This window comes from Pseudochaenichthys georgianus, chromosome 4 (genome assembly GCF_902827115.2).
Source record: "Pseudochaenichthys georgianus chromosome 4, fPseGeo1.2, whole genome shotgun sequence".
In the NCBI taxonomy this organism is placed as follows: Eukaryota; Metazoa; Chordata; class Actinopteri; order Perciformes; family Channichthyidae; genus Pseudochaenichthys; species Pseudochaenichthys georgianus.
The window spans coordinates 6,506,763-6,532,610 of NC_047506.1; the positions used below are offsets into that span (position 1 = coordinate 6,506,763).

The following is a 25,848-nucleotide window of genomic DNA, read 5'->3' on the forward strand; positions in this document are numbered from 1 at the left end:
ATGGAGTCTGACTCACTGACTGAATACCTGAGCAGTCGAAGCTGCGCACACGGCGTTGTCCAAACCCTCTTTCCCTCCAGAACAAGTTTCTCTTTGTCTGCTTTTGGGCCATGGTGCAGACTGATTAACTCCCTTCCTCTCGATGCCTGTTTTCCCCTCCCTCTCGTTTTCTCTTGCAGTCCCGGTCATGCCTTTTTATATTTGTTTAAAAAAAGAGGTTTTCTTAAGAGTAAAGGGGAGAGAGTCACTGTGTTGTGTAGACCTGCTGCCTGTTTGATCTGACAGCTAGAATTTGCCTGCAGGGTAGACGGAGGAAGAGAAAGGGCCGAATGAAAAGAGGATGTCTCTTTTCAGGTAACTTGAGTAGGAATGCCTCGGAGCGCAACTCCTTAACGATGAGAGAGCAGTGGGGGGGGGGTCGACGAGGGAGAAGCGGAGCAGAAAGAGGATTGTAATTTCCCTCTTGCTACGCCTCCTTCATCAAACTGTCACTCATCCATCCATGCCTCTGTCCCTCCCTCTGCTTCGGATGTTTAGATGCCTCAACTCCCCAGGTCCTTAATCCATCTCCCACAACCCCATTATTGTCACGTTCTTTTTTCCCCCTTCATTGTTCTAGTCGTACCTGCCGCCTCTCATTTACCTGTGTCTTTGCAGAGGTTTGGTTAACATTACGAGTTGTCACGTTGTGCCTCAAAGAAAGCGAACTGTTACAGAGTTGGAAGAAGTACTCAGATCTTGTACTTAAGTAAAAAGTAGAAATACCATTGTAGGTATATTCCGATGCAATGTGAAGTCCTGTATTTAAAATGTTACTAAAGTAAAAAGTATTGGCATCTAAATATTCTTAAGGTACCAAAAGTACTCGTATAGGACCATTTCAGAATCATATATATTATATGTTTTGATTATATACAGTTGTGAACCCTTTGGATTCTCCACATAGCGTTGTGTGTTCCTTCCAAACAACTCAGCTTTGGTTTCATCTGTCCACAGAATATGTTGCCAGTAGTGCTGTGGAACATCCAGGTGCTCTTTTGCAAACTTCAAACGTGCAGCAATGTTTTTTCTGGACAGCAGTGGCTTCCTCCGTGGTGTCCTCCCATGAACTCCATTCTTGTTCAGTGTTGTACGTATCGTAGATTCGTCAACAGAGATGTTAGCATGTGTCAGAGATTTCTTTAAGTCTCTAACTGACACTCTAGGACTCTTCTTCACCTCATTGAGCATTCTGCGCTGTGCTCTTGCAGTCATCTTTACAGGACGGCCACTCCTAGGGAGAGTAGCAACAGTGCTGAACTTTCTCCATTTATAGACACTTTGTCTTACCGTGGACTGATGAACATCAAGGCTTTCAGAGATGCTTCTGGAACCCTTTCCAGCTTTATGCAAGTCAACAATTCTTAATGGTAGGTCTTCTGAGAGCTCTTCTGTGCGAGGCATGGTTCACATCTGGCAATGCTTCTTAAGAATAGCACATTCAAAGCTGGTGTGTATTATTTATAGGGCAGGGCAGCTTTAACCAACACCTCCAATCTCGTCTCATTGATTGGACTCCAGGTTGGCTGACTCCTGACTCCAATTAGCTCTTGAAGAAGTCTTTAGCCTAGGGGTTCACACCCTGCACCGTGAATGTTTACATGGTGTGTTCAATAAAAACATGAAAACATATTGTTTGTGTGGTATTAGTTTAAGCAGACTGTGTTTGTCTGTTGTTGTGACTTGGATGAAGATCAGAACACATTTTATGACCAACTTATGCAGAAATCCAGGTAATTCCAAAGGGTTCACATACTTTTTCTTGCAACTGTATAAATTGTATATTTCATTTTCATCTTCAAAGTGGGAGGATGATGAATGATACTATAGTTTTCTTAAAATAGTTCTCTATCTGTGTTTTTTCATTCTTGTCTTACTTTTATGTATGCATCACGACACCAAGTCAAATCCCTCGTACGTGCCAACCTACCTGGCCACAAACCTGTTTCTGATTCTGATTCTGAAGAAAAGGATCAGCCACTCCTCTCTGCTCCTTTCCTCCTTTAAAAAGAAAATGTGTTGGGCACATGATCCAAACCAAAGTCAACAAACAATGGAGTAGGAGCTTGAAGCACCGGCAGTGATTTCCCGCTCTTACCCTTAAAAGACTTATCTCCTTCCCACAGCCCAGCAACCAGCCGTGCACATGTGGTTGGGACAGGAGCCACATTGATAAGAGTTTCTTTGTGAATATGATTGTGTATGTTCTCTGTCTGCGTGTGTCTCTCAGGGGCACCTTGAGCTCCGGGCGAGTTCACATGCTGAGAGGCCTGAAGTTCAGAGAAGTCGTGTCCTATACAGTTTAAATACGGTGGTCGTGGAAAAGTCATGTGTGTGTCTAAGACCCCTGGGTATATGTATTTATGAAGCTATCGTGCCGCACCCGAGCTGTTTATAGGCACCACCTGACCGTCGATGTGTACAAACATCAACGGACAAAATGACTTAAGCAAGGTTTCTGATGTGTTTTTCATTTGTTGTCTGCCCTAGCTTTCGACATTTCTGTACATAGATATGGTTATAAAAAAATAATGGTACAAAATCATTTGAAATCACAAGACTGCTTTTTAGTGCTATTTTGTAATGGATTCATCAAATACATCTTTCGATTAAATCAATTGTTTGATTTATAAAAAATGGTGATCCCAGTTTCTCAGACCCTGAGGATGTTTGTGCGTTTTGTGTAAATACCTTAATAATTGCCATTTAATTACCTGTCATTTAATGAATGCACTGATCCTTTCAGCACCAGTAATAACAACACATCCTTCTGTCAAGGGTCACTGAGGTTTGACCCGCTCTTTTAAGGATCACCGCGTTAAAAGACAGGGTCAGATAAACAAACAAAAGGGTAAAACAAACAAACATGCAGATGCATATCAGGCTGCTTGGAGATTCTAACCAGCTCACTGAAAGAGGAAGCCTAACAAAAGGGTGGGGAATGTGGCAACCAGACCATAAGCCCACATACAGTAGGGTGACAAGTGGCGATCTGTCACACGCTGACACCGTGGGGGCAAAAGCACCTCAGTTCTGTCACCAGGTCACATGTTCGCCATGCATGCACCATGGTGTGTCCGACCAGTGTGAGGTTAGCACATCTTCATTCAAATCAGTCAACAAAGTAAAGCAACTATTATTGCTTCCATTTTAATTAGGTTTGAGTAAAGTTTAGGGGATCATAAAAGACACTCAAAGGGAGAGTGTTATATCATTTCCCATGTGGTCGTGTGCCAGTGGGCGAGACCCTCAAACAACACAACAAAGTAATACCACAATGTATTACAAATGAGCTAGGAGAAAATCCACTACTAGTGTCTTCAAGTTAAAGGTGGGGTAGGTAAGTTTCAGAAACCGGCTCGAGATACACTTTTTGTTATATTCCATGGAATGCTCTTAACATCCCGATAGCAATGAATATCTTAAGTGCTTTGACAAAAAATCCATAAAAAATGTCATCTGTAGAAGCCGTAATACTGTAAAAAGTACAACCACGGCTAAACGGATTGGATGGCCTACCTGCCTGTCAGCCTTCCATCGGGGCACACACTTATCTCGTGCCCTCATTGGTCATGTGCGCGGTCGTGTGTTGGAGGAGGGGCTCTATAAGGAAGTGGCAGATTTTCTCCGGTTGTGTATTTTCAAATTCTAGCGATCTCGAGCCGGTTTCTCAAACTTACCTACCCCACCTTTAAGTCATGGCACTATTTAATGTTATACTACAATTCTTTAACAAAAAGAAAACGCTGACGGAGCCTCTGTTGGAGATTCCACATTAAACAACCGAAAAAAGCGGATACTGACAGAACAAGATAGTGAGGCAGGCAGATGGAGCGCTGAGAGAGAAAGCGTCCTGTGCTGAGCACCACAGCCAGTCTTTGATCATGTTTCTAAACACAGCCTGAGATTTGACCACACGTCCCTCATTTGGACTCCGCCCTGCCCTGCACGCCTTTATTCTGCCGACACTGATGCATTTCTCTCTGCATGTCTCACTCTATCATTACTTTTCAGTTTCCTACATGCCACCTTCCTTTTTCTTTTCAGTTTAACAGTTGTTTGACTTTAATTCTATACATTTGTGTCGTCTCTCTCTCTCTCTCTCTCTCTCTCTCTCTCTCTGTGAAGAGATTTCTGCTGCCTCTGCTTTACTGTTAGAAAATTAGAACGATACTATGCTGGGTTGTGTGTGCCACAAAACTCCTTCCATTTAAAACTGCAATGGCTTTTTAAGTAATACATTCATATTCTGCCATGCTCCATAATTGGACTGCTATCTTTAGGTGCATTTCAATGTTCCAATGTAAAGCCCTTTCTACTGCGGCATGTATGGGCCTTAATGGCAGAACACCATTTGCAGCCCTTACAACACACTACACTGCGATAGTAGAGAGAGATATCTGGCAGAACTTTCCGTCTGTGTGATATTCATATTTCTTGTGCTCTTCCTGGATGTAGTGCTTCGGTTAAGGCAGTGGCATTATTGAGAAACCTATTTGAATTTGGTCAATATTTTGCACATATTCCTCTTAGATTGGCCACTTATGACTGTTAATATTTGAAAGTTGCAACGGAGACAGAGTAGATGAGATTCCCACACACGTGGCACTCTTGATCTCTGTATCTTCTCTGCATTACTTTTATGCTTTAGGTCAAGTTTCAACACAGCAGCGTTAAAAAAGTCTTGGAGGTGGGCGTATCTGAAGCTTGGGGATTTTTTGCGACCAACAACCAATCACATGAATCTCCCGCCCCCGACATCCAAAGCAATAGCAATGTTACAACAAAGTAAACTGGATATAAAATCCCCAAACAGGCGAAAACCTACCAGTTTCACCCACTGGCTCTGTCGCCGCCCTCCGTGCCTGGTTCCTCCGGTTTGTATCCCGGTAAGTAAATGGGGACTGGTCATAAAGAACCGGGTGATTTGCTACCGCAATAACTAATTTCTCCTCCATTTTGTTAGGAATATAGAAAATGAACTGCGGTATGTTTCTCCCAGCTTACACGCGGTTTGATTGGCTAGTGCTTGTACGGTCAGATTTGCATAAACAGGATTTGATTGGCTGATGCTTCCACCTCAATTGAGCAATGTTCAACTTTTGAAGCCTAAATCTCCGCTTTGCTTCCCACAATGCAGTTCGGTGAAAAGTGAGGCAAAGTGATGTCACCCCATTCAAAGTGAATGGGCAGAAGCGTTGAAAGATTTTAACGCTGCTGTGTGGACGGGCCGTTACAGCATCAATGCCTCAGTCAACTGGCACGTCACCGCTATTAGCTTAAGCCTATGGCATTTTACACTGCATAAAATAGCCAAGCGGTGAGCGGACTTGTCTCTACTCATAGCTCTTCTACTCTTACTTTGAGTCTTGCGTCTCCACAGAGAACCCCACCGGTGAATCTCAGCCTGAATGTACGTGTTTCCAGCCGCACATTGTGAAAACAGCAACTTATCTTGGTGGAGAGATCAACAAGTGCAGTGTGTTTGGATGCCTCCTCTCTGCTCTGTACAAAGCCCGCCGCCGATGAAACACATGAGAGGAGAGAAAATAGGGCTTCAGTAAAAGAAAACACTAAACTGAAGTTACACAAGCGCAAATACATTTCAGGTCTTTATTTTAAGCGTATGGGAAAACATGTTTTTCTGAGTCGAGGTAGAAGAGATAGCGGCACATGCTGGTATAACTTGCTATCGAGACATATATTGTATATGATAACAATCAAACTAGTTTTGGGAGCTCCTTTGTTCAGCTTTGAGGTCAAAAAAGTCCAAAGCCTCTTTGTGCTACATGTAGTTCTGATATGACAGCAAATCTCAACCAACCAGGCCATACAATGTCTGTAGAAAAGTTCTTGATTTTGAGTTTCACATCATAATGACTTTCAAAGTGTGTTGCTTTGAACACTAGATTGATTATTTTGTTTGTGATTAGGCATATATTTGCCGTACCGTGGGATTTATAACAAAATGTTAGCGAGATGTGAAATTGATTTCAAGCATATCGCCCAGCCCTTGACTGTTGTTTCAAAACAAAAGCATGTGTTCTTGATTATAATTCTGGCCAGTTCTTGCTCTGATGGAGTGTTAGGAACTGTCGTCATGGCAGATCTCCTAAAGTAATCTACCAGACATCTTGCAGCTAGAATGTATATGGTAATCAAATGATCTCTTAGTCTCATTTATCTTCACCACCAAACCTAAAGGCATGCAAGCAACAGCAAAGCCAGTAACGTGTTTTGCACTTGGATTGTGACGCTTACGCATGCACACACAGGACTTACAGTGAATAGGCCACCTAGGCTCTCGCCAAGCCGGGGAATGATCCAGGGATTGAAATGTGAGCTGGTTCAAGCTCTCCCACAACTGTCACACTGTGTCTGCGTGATGGCCGCAGGGGGAGAGCATCATGAAGTTATTAAGCGTTGCCGAGACTAGAATAGTTGCTGGAGGAGGAGGAGCGGGCGGCAGGGTTGTTTTTGAGGAGAGGAAGGTGAAGAGGTAGGAGGAGAGAATTGGCACAAAAGAAAGTGGGAATTAGGGATTTGGAATGGGAGGAGAATGTATGGAAGCTCCGGACATAAGACTTAGGAATGAAAGAGGGGGGAGACATTACAAGAGTGAGTACAAATCAACACACCCCTCTCTGCTCATTGATGCCCCCACAGCCAGCCAGGACAAGCAGAGGTCAGCATGAGGTAGAGGAGGAGGAGGACGAAGGAGGGAAGGGGTACAGAGAGAGAGAGAGAGAGAAGGAGGGAGGGGTGTGCGTGAGATGGGGGCGCTAATGTGAACCAGCTGTAGAAACCTGACACCTCCAGAGTTGGTTAGAAATGAGAGGTGGAGGAGTGAGAAAGAGAGGGAAAGAAGGACTGCAGGAAAGTGCACAGAGTAAGAGAAGGATGGGGGGGGGGGGGGGGAGAGGAGGGGACAAAGTCCTAATGGAGCAAAAACAAAGAATCCCATAGATGACTTTGGCTGCAGAAACCCTCTGCTGAGTGGTTCATGAAAGTAGAGCTGTGTGTGTGTGTGTGTGTGTGTGTGTGTGTGTGTGTGTGTGTGTGTGTGTGTGTGTGTGTGTGTGTGTGTGTGTGTGTGTGTGTGTGTGTGTGTGTGTGTTGTGTGTGTGTGTGTGTGTGTGTGTGTGTGTGTGTGTGTGTGTGTGTGTGTGTGTGTGTGTGTGTGTGTGTGTGTGTGTGTGTGTGGTGTGTGTGTGTGTGTGTGTGTGTGTGTGTGTGTGTGTGTGTGTGTGTGTGTGTGTGTGTGTGTGTGTGTGTGTGTGTGTGTGTGTGTGTGTGTGTGTGTGTGTGTGTGTGTGTGTGTGTGTGTGTGTGTGTGTGTGTGTGTGTGTGTGTGTGTGTGTGTGTGTGTGTGTGTGTGTGTGTGTGTGTGTGTGTGTGTGTGTGTGTGCTGCGCGCGCGCGCGCTCTGGTGCGTTCAGGGACAGACTAGTGTTTCAGTGTGTTATTGAGACACCACTCCCTGACGATAATGTGAATCATGCACAGCCTTGTCTGTCTGCCTCGGGCTCTATTGATACAGCCAGAGGCCAATAATGAGCTCTCTCTCTGCCAGGGAAACCTGAAGGACAGGGAGGTATCGCTTCATGACGCCAGGGCATTTGGTTCTGTCAACACCGGTTGGATGGCAGTGATTTAATCAAATCAAGGTGCTTCTCCCTCGTCAGCACTGTGGGATTTCCACAATAATGTCAAAAGTGGGAAAATTGCAACTCTGGATCATTTGAATACCTTTTTTAAATCCTTCATGTGCACTTTTAGTGATCTCCTGAACATGCTAAATGAATGAAGGATCCCAAATTGGACAATGTCTTTATAACGGCAGCGTGTTAAAACATGGCATTGCACATCATGTGAAAATAAAGAGTAGAAAATAAACAAACATAAAATATAAACATCTCAAAATAGAATGAAACGGATCTAAAAAGTCAAATGTATACATGTTGACCGTGAAGGATGGAACTCTTTAGACTGTAGGTAAACACTTTAAAGGGCCACATTACTAACTAAATGCAAAAGTTAGATTATTTAACATTTTTGAAAGTAATTTATTTCAAGCTCGATACACGTGTAATCAAGCTTAACACAAAACAAACCCCACGTTTCAAATGTCCTTTCACACTCTGAAAATGCCTCTCATATTCCCCATGTTTTTAACAGTGAAAATGTGTGAAATGTTCCGAGTGAAAGACAAACCGCGTATTAACCCAGACACGGTGTTCTCCGTGTGACAGTCCGCTAATGTGATGAATGTCGCGGGGCAGAGGGCCATGTCGTTACTCCTTCAGAGGGGGGCGGGGGAGGGTCTCCGGGAGAAGAAAGCTCTCCTAATTCCCACGACGGCCGTCTTGTTGTGATATCATGACCAAGCTGTGATTGTGTTCAGAGTGGGGAGGGACATCTTTGTGTTTGTGTATTTATGTGAGTGTGTTTGTGTAAAGGCATGTGCTGAGGGGTGTGTAGGGGGTTGCACTGCAGACATGCTGATACAGGGACGGAGACAGGGAAGAGGGAGGGTGACCACGTCTAATCTGACAGAGTTAAGGTGAAGAGGCATGAAGTCTGTTTGTCTTTGAAGATCATACGTCACTAATCTGACAACTTGTTTATCTGTTTACCAGCACCATGAGCTTCTGCAAATAGCAGATATTTAGAGAACATGTTGGGAAGATAAGCTATAAACATGTTTTTTTTAAAAAGCTGGTACTTGTATTTTGAAAATGTCAAAGAATCTCATGGAAAAAACCCAACCAACAACGTGTTAGTCTGTCTTTGTGGACTTTCCAGAGACTTCCTATCAAGGCCACTCAGCCACTATTTCCTTCTGAATCTAATCGAGTCAGCAGATTTATACTTTCATATTAGAACAAGCTCAAAATCTACTTAAATATATTTGTAATACTTTTTCTCACCTGGATTAAATTGTGCAATAGACAGTATGTCAGGCAGGCAGTGTACAGTAGGTTTAAAATAAACCACAGAACCTGTGTTCATTTTTCTAAACTAAAGTAGATGTCTGGAATGAGATAACGAGCTTCGGCTACACAGATAGTTCTTATTAGCAGGATCAACTCTTTTGTTCATAACCCGGAAAGGTAAGCAAATCTAAACTTTAACGTGAATATGGTATTTTGTCATATCTTGTCAAAACAAATGGAAAGCGACACCGTCTTAAACACACAGTATTCTTAATACCAGCGTTAGTGCTGATTCAATCTTAACGCTTGTACTGTTTTGCATTCGATTAACTCCATATTTGTGAAACAAGCATAACGTTGGTTTGGGAAGATGTTGTCACATGTTGTTTATCATATTTGAGGACATTCACGTGTCAAGCAGAAGATTCACATACATGACTTCTGCCTGGCATGATTCATTAAAGTGTTACTTTCCCACGCGCTCATAACCTAATATCTTAAAGCTGCTTAGGGGTGGGGTGGCCATTGATAATACAAGTAAATAAGCGTGAGACTACATTTCACATAATTCCCCCTCCATTGTTCTGTCTATACGGCTCATAACACCGATCTCAGTTTCTCCTCCTTATGTTTTTACATGCCCGAAGTCTGCTTGATTGTCAAATAAGCATCTCTTTTTAATTTGGAGTGGTTATTAAAGGAGGTATTCATTTTCTCTGTGCATGTGTGCATGTGTTAGTCACTGTGTAGAGTTTCCCTCCGATTATGTTACCTGAGCCCCTCGAGGGAGGCCTGTGTGAGAGGCAGCAGGCTGCTCTGGTGCCCACAGTCCCCAAACGGCGTGTCTGACATGTGACACACACACACACACACACACACACACACACACACACACACACACACACACACACACACACACACACACACACACACACACACACACACACACACACACACACACACACACACACACACACACACACACACACACACACACACACACACACACACACACACACACACACACACACACACACACACACACACACACACAGGCCCACGGTGAAACAGACGAAGTAGCATACACAGGAAGTTGAATAACATATTCCTCATGAATAACATATTCTGTGTAACAAAAGGACACCTCAGTACGTAGTCTGTCACTCAAAGAGATGCGGATGGAAATTAGCTCAAAGCTAAATCTGGCACTGTTACGATTGACACATTTGAATGTTTTAAGTGTTCATTACTGTGCATTGTCCCTGCCAAATAAACAATTAAATGAGAAGTGGTGCGTGAAAGGGACTGAGAGAAACAGAGGAATAGAAAGTGACGAAAGGATCATGTCTGATGAGATCTTCTAGTGGACATGTTGTGTAATAATGTAATTTCCTCCCCTCCGCATGTCATGAGGCTGAATCATTTCACTGAAAAAGTAGAAAAAAGAGAAATTAAAACAATGGCTGATGAATAAGCTATGGAAATATGATTTGTTCACCAAACTATCTCAAAGGAAGAGTTGCTTTTCTTTTAGTCATAAACTCTACAGCTGTTGTGAAGCAGTGGTCAAGAAACATTCTTAACTTTGAATTTGGATACATTTACGTTATGTTGCGTTAATGTCTTCATCTTTTACATTCCTCAAATAATTGCTGATGCTTTTCACTTGATGTTTTTAGTTTCTACCAGTCAACAACTTCCAGATAACCCCACCTCACATCCTTCTACTTTTTAACTTCTTCTTTCTACGACTGACCCCAGTTTAGCCCTTTCAACAAGTTCAGCTTCCCCCTTTTCCTCTTATAGGGTTTATGGGGCAAGAGAAGCACTCAAAGAAGAAAGTTCTCTTGTCAGTGGTTTAAAACAAAAAAAGCATCTGTGGAAACAAAGATTAAGTGCCAAGAAAATTACGTAAACACATCATTAGAAATGAAATTAATACATCCATCTTCTCCCGCTTATCCGTGGTCGGGTCGCGGGGGTAGCAGTTCCAGCAGAGAGCCCCAAACAACCTTTCCCTGGCCACATCAACCAGCTCTGACTGGGGGATCCCAAGGCGCTCCCAGGCCAGCGAAGAGATATAATCCCTCCACCTGGTCCTAGGTCTACCCCTTGGTTTCTTCCCAGCAGGACGTGCCTGGAACACCTCCCTAGGGAGGCGCCCAGGTGGCATCCTTACTAGGTGCCTGAACCACCTCAACTGGCTCCTTTCGACGCGAAGGATGACTGAACTTCTCACCTTATCCCTAAGGGAGACACCAGTCACCCTGCGGAGAAAACCCATCTCGGCCGCTTGTATCCGCGATCTCGTTCTTTCGGTCATGAAATTAATACATTTATGCGTAATTTATTTTTAGGTGTAGAAATAGAAAAAATGCGCTTACACACAAAATCAATGATAAATTGACACGCATGACGTTGCAGGAAAACCTACGGTCACAAAAATGCTGAGGTGGTTAAAATCAAGGAAGCCCCCTAAAGAAAGCCACAGCGACATGAGTGCAGGAAACAACCAGCACAACTTCCATCACAGTCAATTAAGTGAAGGTGGGGTAGGTACGTTTGAGAAACCGGCTCGAGATAAACCTTTTGTTATATTCCATGGCATGCTCTTAACATCCCGATAGCAATGAATATCTTAAGTGCTTTGACAAAAAATCCATAAAAAAATGTCATCTGTGGAAGCAGTGGCGCAGTAAAAAGCACGACCAATCATTTTAGCCGTCCCGGCTAAAGTAACTGGATGGCCTACCTGCCTGTCAGCCTTCCATCTGTGCACAAACTTATCTCGTGCCCTCATTGGTCATGTGCGTGTTCGTGTGTTGGAGGAGGGGCTCTGTAAGGAAGTGGCAGATTTTTTCTGGCTGTGTATTTTCAAATTCTAGCGCACTCGAGCTGGTTTCTCCAAAATGACCTACCCCACCGTTAAGACATTGTTTTGGTCTGGGACAGTTTAATGTAGAATGCGGGACTTGTGTGGGACACTGAGGATAAAAGTTTATTTTGAGCCCTGGGCAATACGCCAATAATCTTGGTGCTTCACATCTTAAATGTCAAAAGACACTTTTCTAGAACTAATGTGTGTGTCAGTACTTCAGTCCGTGTGGCTGCTTTTTACTGTCAACTGATTCGTATCTGTCTTAAAGTCTTAAAATAAAAATAAACCATTATCCATTTCATAGTAATTGAACTAGTTTCTCTTCATGCACAAACACTTTGCTAATACTCCAACTCAGGGATGTGGTTCCCCACACACTGTTGTTTAGATCACTATATGGAAGTGACAATAGTGTGTGTTTACCTGCGATAGTTCTCGTGTGTCTGTACTACAGATGTTATGCTTCACTATCAATGCTGACTCTGATGTGCTGCATCCTGTGCACCTGATCGAAACTCACTGCTTTGTTTTGTTTATTTGCTTCACTTTCATTCATTCACACACACACACACACACACACACACACACACACACACACACACACACACACACACACACACACACACACACACACACACACACACACACACACACACACACACACACACACACACACATATTTTTGTTTACCTCAACATTATTGGCTGTATGTAGGGGTGATTGTGTCTTTGAATTTTCAGTCATTAAATTCTATTTTGTGTGTGTGTGTGTGTGTGTGTAGGTGTGCACCAGGGTTTCTGGGGGAGTACTGCCACCATAAGGACCCCTGTCACCCTGGCTTCTGCCTGAATGGAGGGAACTGCTCTGTGTTAATGTCAGCTGGAGTTCCCGTACCAGGCAGCGCGACCTGCTCCTGCCCGCTCGCTTACATCGGGCCGCACTGCCAAACTCCCCAAAATTCCACGTGTTACCCCAACAACCCCTGTGCCAACAAGGGGGTCTGCACCCTGCTGACCCTCAACAAATCCAAGTGCGAGTGTCCCAGAGGATGGACAGGTGAGATGCTGCTTAATGCCCTCTCAGTGTTTGCCATTAGGTCATTAATATCTAACTTTTTGTTATCATCAGAGCACATATTTAGACCCTAAATGCAACTACTCTTACAGATTTATGTCATATCTTATAAAATATTATGACTATTATCCAGATTTTTTTTTTCAAAGCAGGTAATTTGAAAGAAATTGTTTTAAGTTAAGGTAAGGTAATTGTCTCCTGAGCCTGTTATAACCTCAAGGTTTTCATTGTGGCATAACTTGTTTGTCTGCTAGCAGGATATCTCAAAACATGTAAGTTACATTAAAACTCACGCCATGAGGCCGGAGACAAGTTGCTTCTTGGAATTTGTATGAATACATTTGAAACATTGCCGAATGTTGTATCCTTAACCTGTTTAAGCAATTTCCTCTTGGTTTATTTCCCTTACTGATTCAATTAAAACAAATCTGGTGCATGGATCCCCTGATTGTCTACCAGTATTGGTTTTTGATACATAAATGCATCCAATTTAAAACTGTTATATAATTAAAATAAAAAATTAAGAGGTTTGCTCAACCTTAAACTGAGCGCAGTTTGGTGACATGTGATAACTGCAAAAACATTTTAGTGGAGGCTTAACAGTGAGTTTGAATCTTTTGGTACTAAAAAATGTTAAAGGATAAAATGCAACATGTGATCAACAAGTGTTTTCATCGTATCAATCATAGCATACCGCTTTCCTTTAGTATCTAAGCCATAATTCTCCACATGTTCACATAGTGATACATGGCACAAATCTAAGTACTCTTCTTCTTCCTCTTCATCCCCAGGAGAGAAGTGCGAGCATGAGGACAGCTGTCTCTCCAGTCCCTGTGCCAACAGGGGACTGTGCAGCTCTCCGTCCGCTGGGAGCTACACATGTTCCTGTCCTCCAGGATACACAGGTCCGCGCTGCCTCAACGACACAGACGAATGTGTAGCCACACCCTCTACATGCCAGAATGAAGGATTATGCGTCAACACCCCTGGCTCCTACAAGTGAGAAGACAGTTTAAAAAAACAAAAACTAGATGTAGAGTAAAAGTCATTATCTGGAAGAGCCGAGTACAAAATAAGACTGACTTGAATCAAATGAACTCTGTCATTTCTGCAGGTGTACCTGCACACCAGGGTTTACAGGCAGACACTGTGAAAGCTCATACATCCCCTGCTCCCCCTCACCATGCCTGAATGGGGGCACCTGCCACCAGAGCTCTGACATCAGCTACTCCTGCCACTGCCTTCCAGGTAAGAGCATTCAAATACTGAAATGCCTATCATTTTTTAAAGGAGGTAGACACTTATTGGAAATGGAAGTTTTAAGAGAGTAACTTTTGATGTAGGAAGAGCTAAAGAGAAGCACAGTAACTGGTATTTATCTATACATATATGTAGCGTTATGTTGTTTAAAGTGCAAACAGTCTAATCCTTTTGGTGTTGTGTTACACACTTTACTGTCAGTCTGCTACAGTTATCATGGAGACACAACACACACACACACACACACACACACACACACACACACACACACACACACACACACACACACACACTCACGGCTGCTTTCACACATTTAAGAACATGTTATCATAAAAACACTGAATGTGTCTTAATAGCATATACAAAGAACATTCACAAAAGATAAAAAATATTATAACTGAACATGCAAGAAGAGGCTGAAGCTCAAAAGGCTTATCGAGGGTCTACCACACCAGTTTAGCTGTAGACACACAAACAAATCCTTTTAAATAAAACTAAACTGAGTTCATTCAAAAAAAAAAAGTTTAACGTCTTTATCTTGTAAAGGACATCGCATATAGAAAGGATAAGTAATATAAACACAATGTCTTACTTGATTTGATGTATTTAAGTGCTCGTCTTCCCCAATCCTTTGTGGCAGGTTTCAACGGGACTAACTGTGAGCACAACATCGACGACTGCCCCGGTCATCAGTGTGCCAACGGAGGAACCTGTATGGACGGAGTCAACACCTACAACTGCCAGTGCCCTCCAGAGTGGACCGGTCAGTGATTCATGATTATTTATTTGTGTAGTGAGTCATTAAACATGCATTTTGGTGTATTTTAGACATGTGCTGTTAGCGGGCTTTAGTGTTTATACAGCGCCAGAGGCTGTGTTGGTTGGGGTATCACTGAGACATCACATGTGATCCAGGAAGTCCAGTTGGAGCAACAGATCCATGAGTAGGACGTTTTATCAGACACCAAAACACAAAGCATCCGCACTGGCCTAGAACATGAGGATATTAAAAAGTATTTAATAATACTTACAATGCCTGCTGTTTTAAAAAGGAAAATATATTGGATACATATATTTAGCAGGGAATTCTTCCATATATTTTCTGAAATGAATGAATGAAAATCAACAGCTGTGTCTTTACTTTTTCAAATTTGTATCCATTAAACCTATATTTTCTGCGCCATTTGAGCAGTGAGGCAGAATCAATGTTTGTGCTGGGAACCCTCAAATAACTTCCTTTCATGTTGTGTGTTTTGATATTATACTTCCTACAGTTCTTCTGTACTCCCTCCACATCCTAAAGAGGCTCGTACTTCGCACAAGGCGTGTCTATGCTAACACACTTGTTCAGCATACACACGCTTCCCATTTAAAAAGCAAACATGCGTTCCCCAGCCTCCTTAGGCATGTCTGAGTTTACATGGCACTAATCCAACAAGGAGGAATACAGCAGATGTGAGCTGGGTATTCAAATATCTCCACTGTGGATGAATATTATTTCATATTGTATATTTCCCATCTCCCAAAAAAGGTGACAAGCATCTAGACAAAACACAATCATTGGATTTCTCTACCTCAAAACTCACGAGGCTTCACCTTGGGTTATGTTATATTGACAGAGTATTCATTTGTTGACATTTCCTCCTCTTCTTCATGTCCACCTCCCTGACTCAACACAGGTCAGCACTGTACAGAGGATGTGGATGAGTGTCGTCTGCAGCCAAACACTTGCCAGAACGGAGGGACCTGCAGCAACCTGTTTGGCAGCTACGTGTGTGTGTGTGTAAACGGCTGGAGCGGGCCCGACTGCTCTGAAAACATCGACGATTGCGCCACAGCCTCGTGCACGCCGGGCTCCACCTGCATCGACCGCGTTGCCTCTTTCGTCTGCCTCTGCCCCTACGGAAAGACAGGTAGGCTTGTAGTCAAACATTTCAGACGAAACGCCACAAATCTTTGTCATAGATCGATATTTCACTTTAGACTTTGTTGAGTTTACACACTGAATCAGAATAAGAAATATTTAAATAATCCCAAATAGAATAATAAAGAGACTTTTTTGTGACTGTTGTTCCATTTCAGAAAATGAATCAAATAGAGAAAAATAAAATGATAAAATAAGAGATGTAACATTTAAGGAATATGTCCAATAAAGATAAAATAATAAGAATATGATATCAGGGTGTCCGCGGGGTCTTACAAAGTATTAAAAGTTGATAAATCAATTTAGCGAAAATTAAGGCTATAAAAAAGTATTAAACGCCATTTTCCAAGGTATTAAGAAGGTCCACAGCAACGACAACATGAAACACCCTTTAATTTACTGAAACAACATGTCGGGAAACCCCCTCAAGGTGGCCTCATGCATAGTGTGCCATAAAATGCTGCTTCTTATTTTAAGTTTCGTTGCCTTGCTCCGCTCTGTGTGTGGGGGGGGGGGTGTATTTCGTGGCGGCAGCAGCACTTACAGGCCAGCGTTTCCAGCATTTCCAGCGGTCTAGTGTGAACGGACACGTTGATGAATCGAATGCGTGTGAACGGAAGACTTTTTTGGCTTTATAGTCTATATTAAGAACGAGAAAAGTCTTAACATATATATCGTTTTTTGTAAACGTATGACAAATGTGTGAGGGTGATATGTGCCGGGCTTAGCCCCGGACCGCCCCAGCCCAATTTAACCCCTGGGTATTTGTGAGGGAGCTCCTGTATGGCATTACCCCGCTGAAGCTCACCAAAGTTTCATATATTTCATAGTTCAAAGTTTTGTCAATTGTTTTGTTTATTGGTCAAATACTGGTTTCTAATGGTTTCTGAGGAGTTTTACTGGAATGAAAGAGCACAGAAGCAACAAAGCAGCATGCTGCATTAAACCTGACCTTCACAGAGAGGTGGAAGTTCATGTGGAGAGGAGGCTTCAGTAGTCTGTCTGCACTCGGTTTAGTTGTGCTATCTTACAATCAATATAGTAAATGTGAGGTAAAGTGTGTCGCCAATGTAACCGGTTAGAACTCGAAGTTGCGTTGAGGTCTTAAAATGTATGGAAAGGGTCTTAAAAAAGGTCGTAAAAGGTATTACATTTGACTTCAGGATTCCTGCATATACCCTGGATATTATTTAAACATAAGAAGTCAAGTGCCAGCATATTTAGTGCCTGACGCTCCGAGGGAAGCTGTATATTTCCTTTGGTTTTTTAATATCTGTATAAAAGTGTATTGAATTGAAGGGAACTGTATCCTGTGGAACAAATTGGAATAAAATGGTTGTTTACCTTTACATTTATTCTTTTAACCTATGAAAATGAATGTGATCAATGTCAAACCATCATATACACCAATATAACCGCAGTATTTTATTATTTATTTTAACGGGTATTCTCACTGAAATCAGGATCTTTTTAAAAGATACCTGTGTACCAACAAAAAAAAACACACAGACAAATATTTGACAGACACATAATATATTAGAATATCCCACAATAACAAAAAGCATTTTACAATGTGCATAAAAATACACAATTACAACCTTTTTAAAATGTTAACGCAAGATCAGATGATGCAGAATGGATTTGCATGTCCAGCTGACTGGTTTGTAACACATACGGAATTTTGGATTAAGCCTTAAAAAAGGAATTCATCCCCAGTAGCAAATTTAAATGTATTCCAATTGTGTTCCCACATCTCTGATCATTCCAGCAAGGCTGTATTAGTGTACAAGTCAGGGATGTTTACTCATTTCCTGTCAACATGGTGTTCTTTTCAGGTCTGCTTTGCCACAGAGACGACGCCTGCATCAGTAACCCGTGCAGGGAGGGCTCTCAGTGCGACACCAACCCCATCAGTGGCATGTTCAACTGCAACTGTCCTCCAGGATACGTGGGCAACACCTGCAACAGCGACCGAGACGAATGCAGCATTAGTGAGAAAGAGAAACTCTAACCACACATACCCTGCATGTCTGCCAGCCTGTTCTCACCTAACCATGTCTCCTTCCTCTTAATTGCCAGGCACCAACCCTTGTGAGCACGGTGGTCAATGTGTGAACACAGACGGCTCCTTCACTTGCAACTGTGTTAGAGGTTACGCCGGGCCGCGCTGCGAGCAAGATGTTAACGAGTGTGCTTCAAGCCCCTGCCAGAACGACGGCACATGTCTGGATCGAATTGGGGACTACTGCTGCATCTGCATGCCCGGTACGTTTCTTGAAGTATCCTTTCATATTTGTACTAATGTTACCAGTCATTCTTATTCAGATCATTTCCAAAGATTTCTAGCATTCGTAATCGTCAGTCGGCCAAATCCTTTGCTTCTGTAGCTTTTAAGAAAAGTTGAAATCATAAACTTTGTTTGCCTCGTTTTCTCAGGATTCGAGGGGATTCACTGTGAGATCGAGGTGGACGAGTGCCTCAGCTCGCCCTGTCTGAACCAGGGTAAATGTCTGGACCAGGTCAGCCGCTTTGTCTGCGAGTGCCCAGCAGGTTGGTTCACATGTAACTTTATACATGTATTTTCATATATGCACCCGCTCAAAGTGAAAATGAATGAAGTCATTGTACGTCTTGAAACAGTTTGAAGCGTTGGTTCTTCATCCTGTTCTGTGTTCTGTTTTTCAGGCTTCAGCGGTGAAATGTGCCAGATAGACATCGACGAGTGTTCCAGCACACCCTGTTTAAACGGAGCCAAGTGTATCGACCGACCCAACGGATATGATTGTGAATGTGCTGAAGGTAAAAGGGAATGACAATAGGAGAAGTTGCATTATTATCGTTATTCTAATGTGTAGGGCCTGCTCTGCGATCATGCAAAAAAAAAAAAGTGAAATGTTAGACTGCATCACATTTGAACCCATATCCTTTTGATCCACTAAAATAATATGAAATAGTCACTTGATCTAAGATCCAAAATGTCCTTCCTCAGGATTCACGGGTCTTCTTTGTGAAGAGAACATCAATGACTGCGTACCAGAGCCGTGCCACCACGGTGTGTGTAAAGACGGCATCGCCACCTTCTCCTGTGAGTGCCATCCCGGATACGTAGGCTCCATCTGTAACATCCAGGTCCAGGAGTGCCACAGCAACCCATGTCAGAACCGAGGACGCTGCGTGGACCTGGTCAATGCCTACCAGTGTAACTGCTCACCCGGAACCACAGGTAGGGACCTGGAGTGCTACAAAATGATTTGCATGATATGAAGGAGATTAGTTGAAGTATCATTTGACATTTCAATGGGGAAAAAAAAAACATTTCATTGAATGTGAAATGCGAAAACACAAGGTGATACCAAGTCACTCTGAAATATCCATCTGGCTGCTGTCAGTGGTTAATTAAGGGGGGTTTGGGTTTTCCCTTTCCTGTAGTGTGTTATATAGGTTTTTGGTCACATTGTTTGTGATAGGCTAAGGGGCAGGACATCTCTCAGCGGTTGACCAATCAAAACAGGGCCGGCCAACTAACCAATCAGAGCAGACTGGGCTCTGGTTTCAGACAGAGGGTGAAAAGAGGTGCAGCAAACCTTTCACGCATATGAACAAAATAAATACCTTTATGAACATTAACCCATGTAAACATTTCACAGTGGACGCACAAAATACAAATATGGAACCTGAAAAGGAGCATAATAGGGCCCCTTTAATGTAAAGACAAATGTTATCATCTTTGTATCTTCCATGGCCCAGTGTGTGAGGACTTTCATACAATTATTCCCCTCAAATTGTGTGTGCAGCCACTTGTTTTTCAGGTCTGATACGCCCAAAGTTACATATGGTTGTTATAGTGGGCATAGACTGAACTATAACCACACAAATTGTATGAGCTCTACTTCCTCAACAATGTTTCCACTGAAGGAACAGTTAGCTCTAACTTAACAAATCATTTTTGAGAGAGCTTGAGCCTAGTAATATTAAGTTGCTCCTTTTGAGGTTTTTTTCTTATTAACTCTTGATGACCTGGTTGACAACTTCATTTGAATGTAAAAAAAAAACCTCCCCCACGTCTAGGACTTCCTGAATAACTTTTGATGTATAAATTGTAGAGCTATCTACTTGTGCATTTGTGAGTAGCTGCCACAAGTCTGGTCAGAGCGGTGCTTCCCCACGTTGCTTTGGGGATTAATAGGCTCAGTTCAGTACGCTGTACCAGCCTGACGCCTGGTACTGAAGTCTGTACTTTCCTTACTCTACAAAGTCTGCCGTGAGGTCACCCTATCAGGTCTCACTTTCTGGTTTCATGCCTTCACTTCCCCTCTGATGAGCCTTTTTCTCTCTGTCTCGTTTTATTTCTGTATGTCTCCCCCTCTTTCAGTTTCTAATCCTTTTCAATTCTCAAGATTCAGCCACAGCGTAATGAAAGTCTCAGGCTCCTTTGGACAATACAACATACAAAAGAAATAATATAGTTTAAGACAAACAGTACAAGTGAAATGAAAGAATAAGTCAAATGTATGCATCTTAATAATATGTATGAAAAACAGCCTCTGCTGTGTGAGAGGTTTTTGTGAAAATGTCACTTCTTTCTGAACCACATATTTATGGAGCTCTACTCCCCCTGGTGGTGAAGGAGTTAACTGTCACATTTTGTAACAACCACTTGATCGGCTTACCTCTTATGTAATTCCTTACTCGATACAACCAAAAGTGACGGGGTGTTTTTCGTACTTTCAAATGTATTCAAAGATTCGGTCGGATTAAATGATGAAGCATATAACTCGGCTATTTGTTACCCCATATGAATGTGTGTTTATATTTTTCCACTCAGGGGTGAACTGTGAGATTAATGAAGACGACTGTGCCAGCAACCCCTGTGAGTACGGAGAGTGCCACGATGGGATTAACGAGTTCAAATGTGTGTGCGCCCCAGGATACACAGGTATGTTTTGTTAAATAACTAGTAAAGTCAAACAGACTAACATTTAGGATGTAACTTTATTGATATAGCAGGATGCCATTACTGAGATCAAACTGTACCTCGCTGCATTGCTTTAAAAGATACCTACAAAAGTCATGTGACCACCTTGTGAGGCCTGGTTTTCATATATACAGTGTTTTCATCAAAATGTTAAGTAAAGTATATGTTGTTCTGTATATTGATAATGTGTTTTATATAAAATTGTGATTTTAAACCTTATTTAGGGAGAGGCTTTAAATAAGCCCAATGGGTTTTTTGCCTCTTCCTGCTCTGTTTGTTCTTTGTTATCTGTTATGTTGGTGTGTTATTACATTCTGCAAAACCAAAAACCAAACCAATAATGAAGAACTATTTCCCTCTTTCTAATAGGACTTAAATGTGATGTGGAGATAAACGAGTGTATCTCAAACCCATGTATGAGTGGGGGGACCTGCGTGGACAAGGTCAACGGGTTCCACTGCCTGTGCCCCCCCAGCACCCACGGCCCCCTGTGCCTCTCTGGGACTGACCACTGCACTCCTCAGCCCTGTGCGCATGGAGAGTGTGTTGAACAACAACACGGGTACGTAAACCTGGTTAACTTCTGAGATCCGTCTGTCCTTATCTTTTCCAGAGATGGCAAAAGTACACACTTACTTTACTCAAGTACAAGTACAGATACTCGGGTTTAAAAATACTCTGGTAAAAGTAGAAGTACTGACTAAACTTCTTTACTCAAGTAAAAGTAAAGAAGTATGGGCTTCGAAATGTACTTAAGTAAAAAGTACCCATAACTACCAGCTGTTTTAAAGAGTACCTGACCTCAATTTATATTAATAGAACAATAATGTGATTGTTAGCTAATGAATGTTTCGATGCTGAACAACGGCAACATGACAACGTTTCCATTGGTCCCTCTTATTTAGAGAAGACCAGGAAGTGATGGATACACGGACCGTGTTCGAATCAATAGGCACGCAATGACTCTAAATAATAATGATCACGCCACCAAACACACATTCAGACTAAAGTATCGAGCCTGTTTTGAAAATGTAAGAAGTAGAAAGTAAAAAGTCGTGTACTTAAGTACAGTGACAAAGTATTTGTACTCCACTACTTCCCACCTCTGATCTTATCTAATGCTTGAATATGATTAAGAGATTGGGCAATCCCTGATAAAAAACAAGTTATAACAGAAGGTCAACACTTACAAGGACGTGTAAATAAGTTACAGCACTGTTTAAAGTGTTTTCAGATGTGCAAATAAAAATAAACAATAGCAGCATCAAGCCGAGCAGCAAAGTGAAAACCAGTAACAGTTTAGAATAGCTTAGTATCGCATTCAGACATGTTGGGCAATTACATGGGCCAACACATACAGTTATTTAGTGGAATTCAAAAGTTAATAGACAAACCAGTTGGGCCAACAGCCAACTAATTCTTCACATTGTGTTATATTTTAATGGGACTTCCCTTTACTCTTTTTTGTCGTTGAGACATGTTTTAACACTTTTCTTTCAAAATGTACCTCTGCAAAACCTTTAATATGCAGTATCGGCAAAACGTTGATTTATTATTGTAATTATTTAATCATTTAATGTATGTAATGGAGTATAATTGATTGGTGTCAGTTGATCGGGATCCGCAGCCACGGTTGGGCGGAGCGGCTGATTGGTGCTGCGATTGCCTCAGCTGGTTAAAAGAGTCCTGCTGATTATACTCTGGCTTCTATTTTGGTTGTGAAGCCACACGGTTTTTTGACCGCTGCAGAGAAGAGAAGATTTGTTTATTTAAGTGACGAAAACTGTTTCAACATCGTCTGGTAAGATACCTACATTTGTGTTTAAAGAAAAGAACGAACAGTGAATAAATGGAAACGATAACATGGAAATAAATGTACCAAAAACAAACAATATATCTCTGAGTGATGTGTGAGCGCGTCGGCCAGGCGCTAAAACCAAAGAACAGAACAGAGCTTAAGAAAGGTGGAAAGATTGCTCTTTTAAATATAATCCAATGAATTTCCAAAAAGATGCTGGTAGCTTCTGTTATTATTACTATGAAGTAATGTCTTGCCATCGTCTTATTTAAAGGTACCATTGTGAGTGTGAAGCTGGCTGGGTGGGAGAACACTGTGAGCAGGAGAAGGACGAGTGCCAGCCAAATCCGTGCCATAACGATGGCTCCTGTGTGGACAGACATAACGGCTTCACGTGCATGTGCCACTCTGGATTCAGAGGTAATCTTTTATAATAATACATTTCTGCATTTCATTTTCTTTAAACTTGGCAATCAATGAGAGGATACAGCACTGAATTCTAAAATGAAAACATGTAACTCCTCTCTCATAAGGTAATAACTGTGAGATGAACATAGATGAATGTGCGTCCGGGCCCTGTCAGAACCAAGGCGTGTGTATCGATGGAGTCAACAGTTATTCCTGCCAATGTAGTCTGCAATACAAAGGTTAGTGACATCACATTCCCACCATATCAGCATCCGATAGCATGCTTTGCAAACTGAATAAAGCAAAGATTCCTTTTCATCCATCCTTACAATGTGTGCTATGTCAAACTAGGCAAACAATGCGAGGTGGAACAGGATCCCTGCTCCTCTAAGCCTTGTGAGAGGGGAGGAGTGTGTAAACCATCGGCAGACTTCTCATCGTACACCTGTAAATGTGCCGCTGGCTGGGAAGGTATGTGTGCATTGCCAAATACTGTCTATTTGTCTGCCTATAGTTGAGTTATATGGATGTGAGATGGTCTATATTATGTATTACTGCTACAACAATGCTGTACTAATATTTGGTTTGCTTGCTCCCGACTGTGTAGGTACACGCTGCAAGGAGGATGTGAATGAATGCAAAAGTTACCCGTGCAAAAATGGCGGTAACTGCGTGAACAACCAGGGCAGCTACATGTGTAAATGTATCTCGGGATACAGCGGACACAACTGTCAGACAGACATTGACGACTGCTCACCAAGTGAGTTTTACGTTGCGTTCTAGTGGCTGTATACCCCGTATGAAAGCTGCCCCTCTGCATTTATTACGATTCCTATGTTATATTCTTTACTTACTGAAGATTGGAAATATCCTAATCCCTAGTGCGCTGTGAGTCAGTGAGTTACAAACGCCTGATTTCAAAATGATAAACAAGCTTGTTAAAATAAGGGCATGTGCTTTTGTACATATTTTCAAGCCAAACTCTTGCTATACAATATATAGAATATACATAATAAGTTAGAATACATTATACAAATGCGCAAAGTAGTTATTGTTTTTCAGATATCAATATGTACGAATTGTAAAAGGTTATTGAAAGGAGAAAACAGTGGAGTCTGGTTTAAAAAAAGGAAGCAAAGGCTATTTAAAATAAATAGTTGGTCATTCAAAGCCTCTGCTCCCTCCTTCTTCCTTCTGTAGGCCCGTGCCTCAATGGAGGCTCTTGTGTGGACCGTGTGTGGAGTTTCTATTGTGACTGCCGTGCGGGCTTTGAGGGGGAGCGCTGTGAGACCGAGGTGGACGAGTGCGACAGTCAGCCCTGCAGGAACGGGGCCATCTGCCGGGACTACGTCAACAGCTTTGTGTGCGAGTGCCGACCGGGCTTTGATGGAATCTTGTGTGAACACAACATCCTTGAATGTACTGAGAGGTGAGCCATTCATCCGAAGCCGGATCCATAATGCTTGCTTAATCTGTGCTTAAATGTTCTCATTTTTGGAAATGAAGTCTTTGTGGATGGCATCTACTGTATCTCCTGCAATGAGCAAGGCAAGGCAAGTTTATTTATATAGCACTTTTCAACACAAGGCCATTCAAAGTGCTTTACAAAAAATGAAAGACATTAAGCATTAAAAAAGAAAAGCTAATAAAATAAACATTAAAAGAAAAAATACATGGATAAAACTTACAGTGCAGTTTAAGATGTGAATAGTTCAATTAAAAGCAGCGACAAAAAGAAAAGTCTTCAGCCTGGATTTAAAAGTAGTAAGAGTTGCAGCGGACCTGCAGGTTTCTGGGAGTTTGTTCCAGATATAGAGCAGATAGCAGATAGATGAATGATACAATCAAATGTCCAAATTAAGGAATAGAAAACTTGAGGTTGAATATCAAGATTATTCTAGGTGCGTCTCATGACTGGCTGGAGGAAAAACCAAACATAAATAATGTTTCAAAACAAGCCTGATTTTACAGGGGAATCAGCCAAAATCAGCAGATGTTGTGTTTCATTAGGCCGTGTGACTTTCATTTGACCTTTTTAATTTAAATATCTCTCAGCACTCAAGAAAATCAATAGTCACTTGTTTCCCTCCTTCCCACCAGTTCCTGTCTGAATAACGGGACATGCATTGATGACATCAACCAATTCTCCTGCCGATGCCGCCCTGGCTTTTACGGGACGTTCTGTGAGTTCGAGCAGAATGAGTGCGACTCTCAGCCATGTAAGAATGGAGGCACCTGCACCGATGGCCTGGGAACATACCGCTGCACCTGCCCCGTGGAATACAGTGGGCAGAACTGCCAGGTAAAGAGTCCCTGCTAGTGAACAGAGTGGATCAGCAGGTCATGTGTGTTCTTAGCGGTTTAATATTTGCTCACATTTAAAGGTCACCTATTGTGCCAAATCCACTTTGTCATGTCTTTCATACATAACCACGTGTCCCCTCTGTGTAAAGAGATTCTGAAAGTTTCAGGAACAAAGATTCTCTCTCTTTTTGTTCTGATCCATTTATATAAAAACCTGTCTGAAAATGAGCTGATCAGATTTTGGCCACTTTAT

General features: G+C 42.2%; 1 protein-coding gene across 1 annotated transcript in view; it reads left to right on the top strand.

The window, feature by feature from the left end:
- notch2 (notch receptor 2) overlaps nucleotides 1–25,848 on the top strand; it is a 52,517-nt gene that overhangs the window by 15,049 nt on the left and 11,620 nt on the right. The window contains exons 3-20 of the mRNA XM_034081175.2: nucleotides 12,634–12,908; nucleotides 13,718–13,925; nucleotides 14,041–14,174; nucleotides 14,827–14,949; nucleotides 15,866–16,099; nucleotides 17,946–18,101; nucleotides 18,190–18,375; nucleotides 18,547–18,660; nucleotides 18,796–18,909; nucleotides 19,100–19,333; nucleotides 20,936–21,046; nucleotides 21,455–21,647; nucleotides 23,158–23,303; nucleotides 23,417–23,530; nucleotides 23,643–23,762; nucleotides 23,899–24,051; nucleotides 24,492–24,720; nucleotides 25,392–25,593. Coding sequence (XP_033937066.1) covers nucleotides 12,634–12,908; nucleotides 13,718–13,925; nucleotides 14,041–14,174; nucleotides 14,827–14,949; nucleotides 15,866–16,099; nucleotides 17,946–18,101; nucleotides 18,190–18,375; nucleotides 18,547–18,660; nucleotides 18,796–18,909; nucleotides 19,100–19,333; nucleotides 20,936–21,046; nucleotides 21,455–21,647; nucleotides 23,158–23,303; nucleotides 23,417–23,530; nucleotides 23,643–23,762; nucleotides 23,899–24,051; nucleotides 24,492–24,720; nucleotides 25,392–25,593 — 3,046 coding nt within the window. The remainder of the gene's footprint in view (nucleotides 1–12,633; nucleotides 12,909–13,717; nucleotides 13,926–14,040; nucleotides 14,175–14,826; nucleotides 14,950–15,865; nucleotides 16,100–17,945; nucleotides 18,102–18,189; nucleotides 18,376–18,546; nucleotides 18,661–18,795; nucleotides 18,910–19,099; nucleotides 19,334–20,935; nucleotides 21,047–21,454; nucleotides 21,648–23,157; nucleotides 23,304–23,416; nucleotides 23,531–23,642; nucleotides 23,763–23,898; nucleotides 24,052–24,491; nucleotides 24,721–25,391; nucleotides 25,594–25,848) is intronic.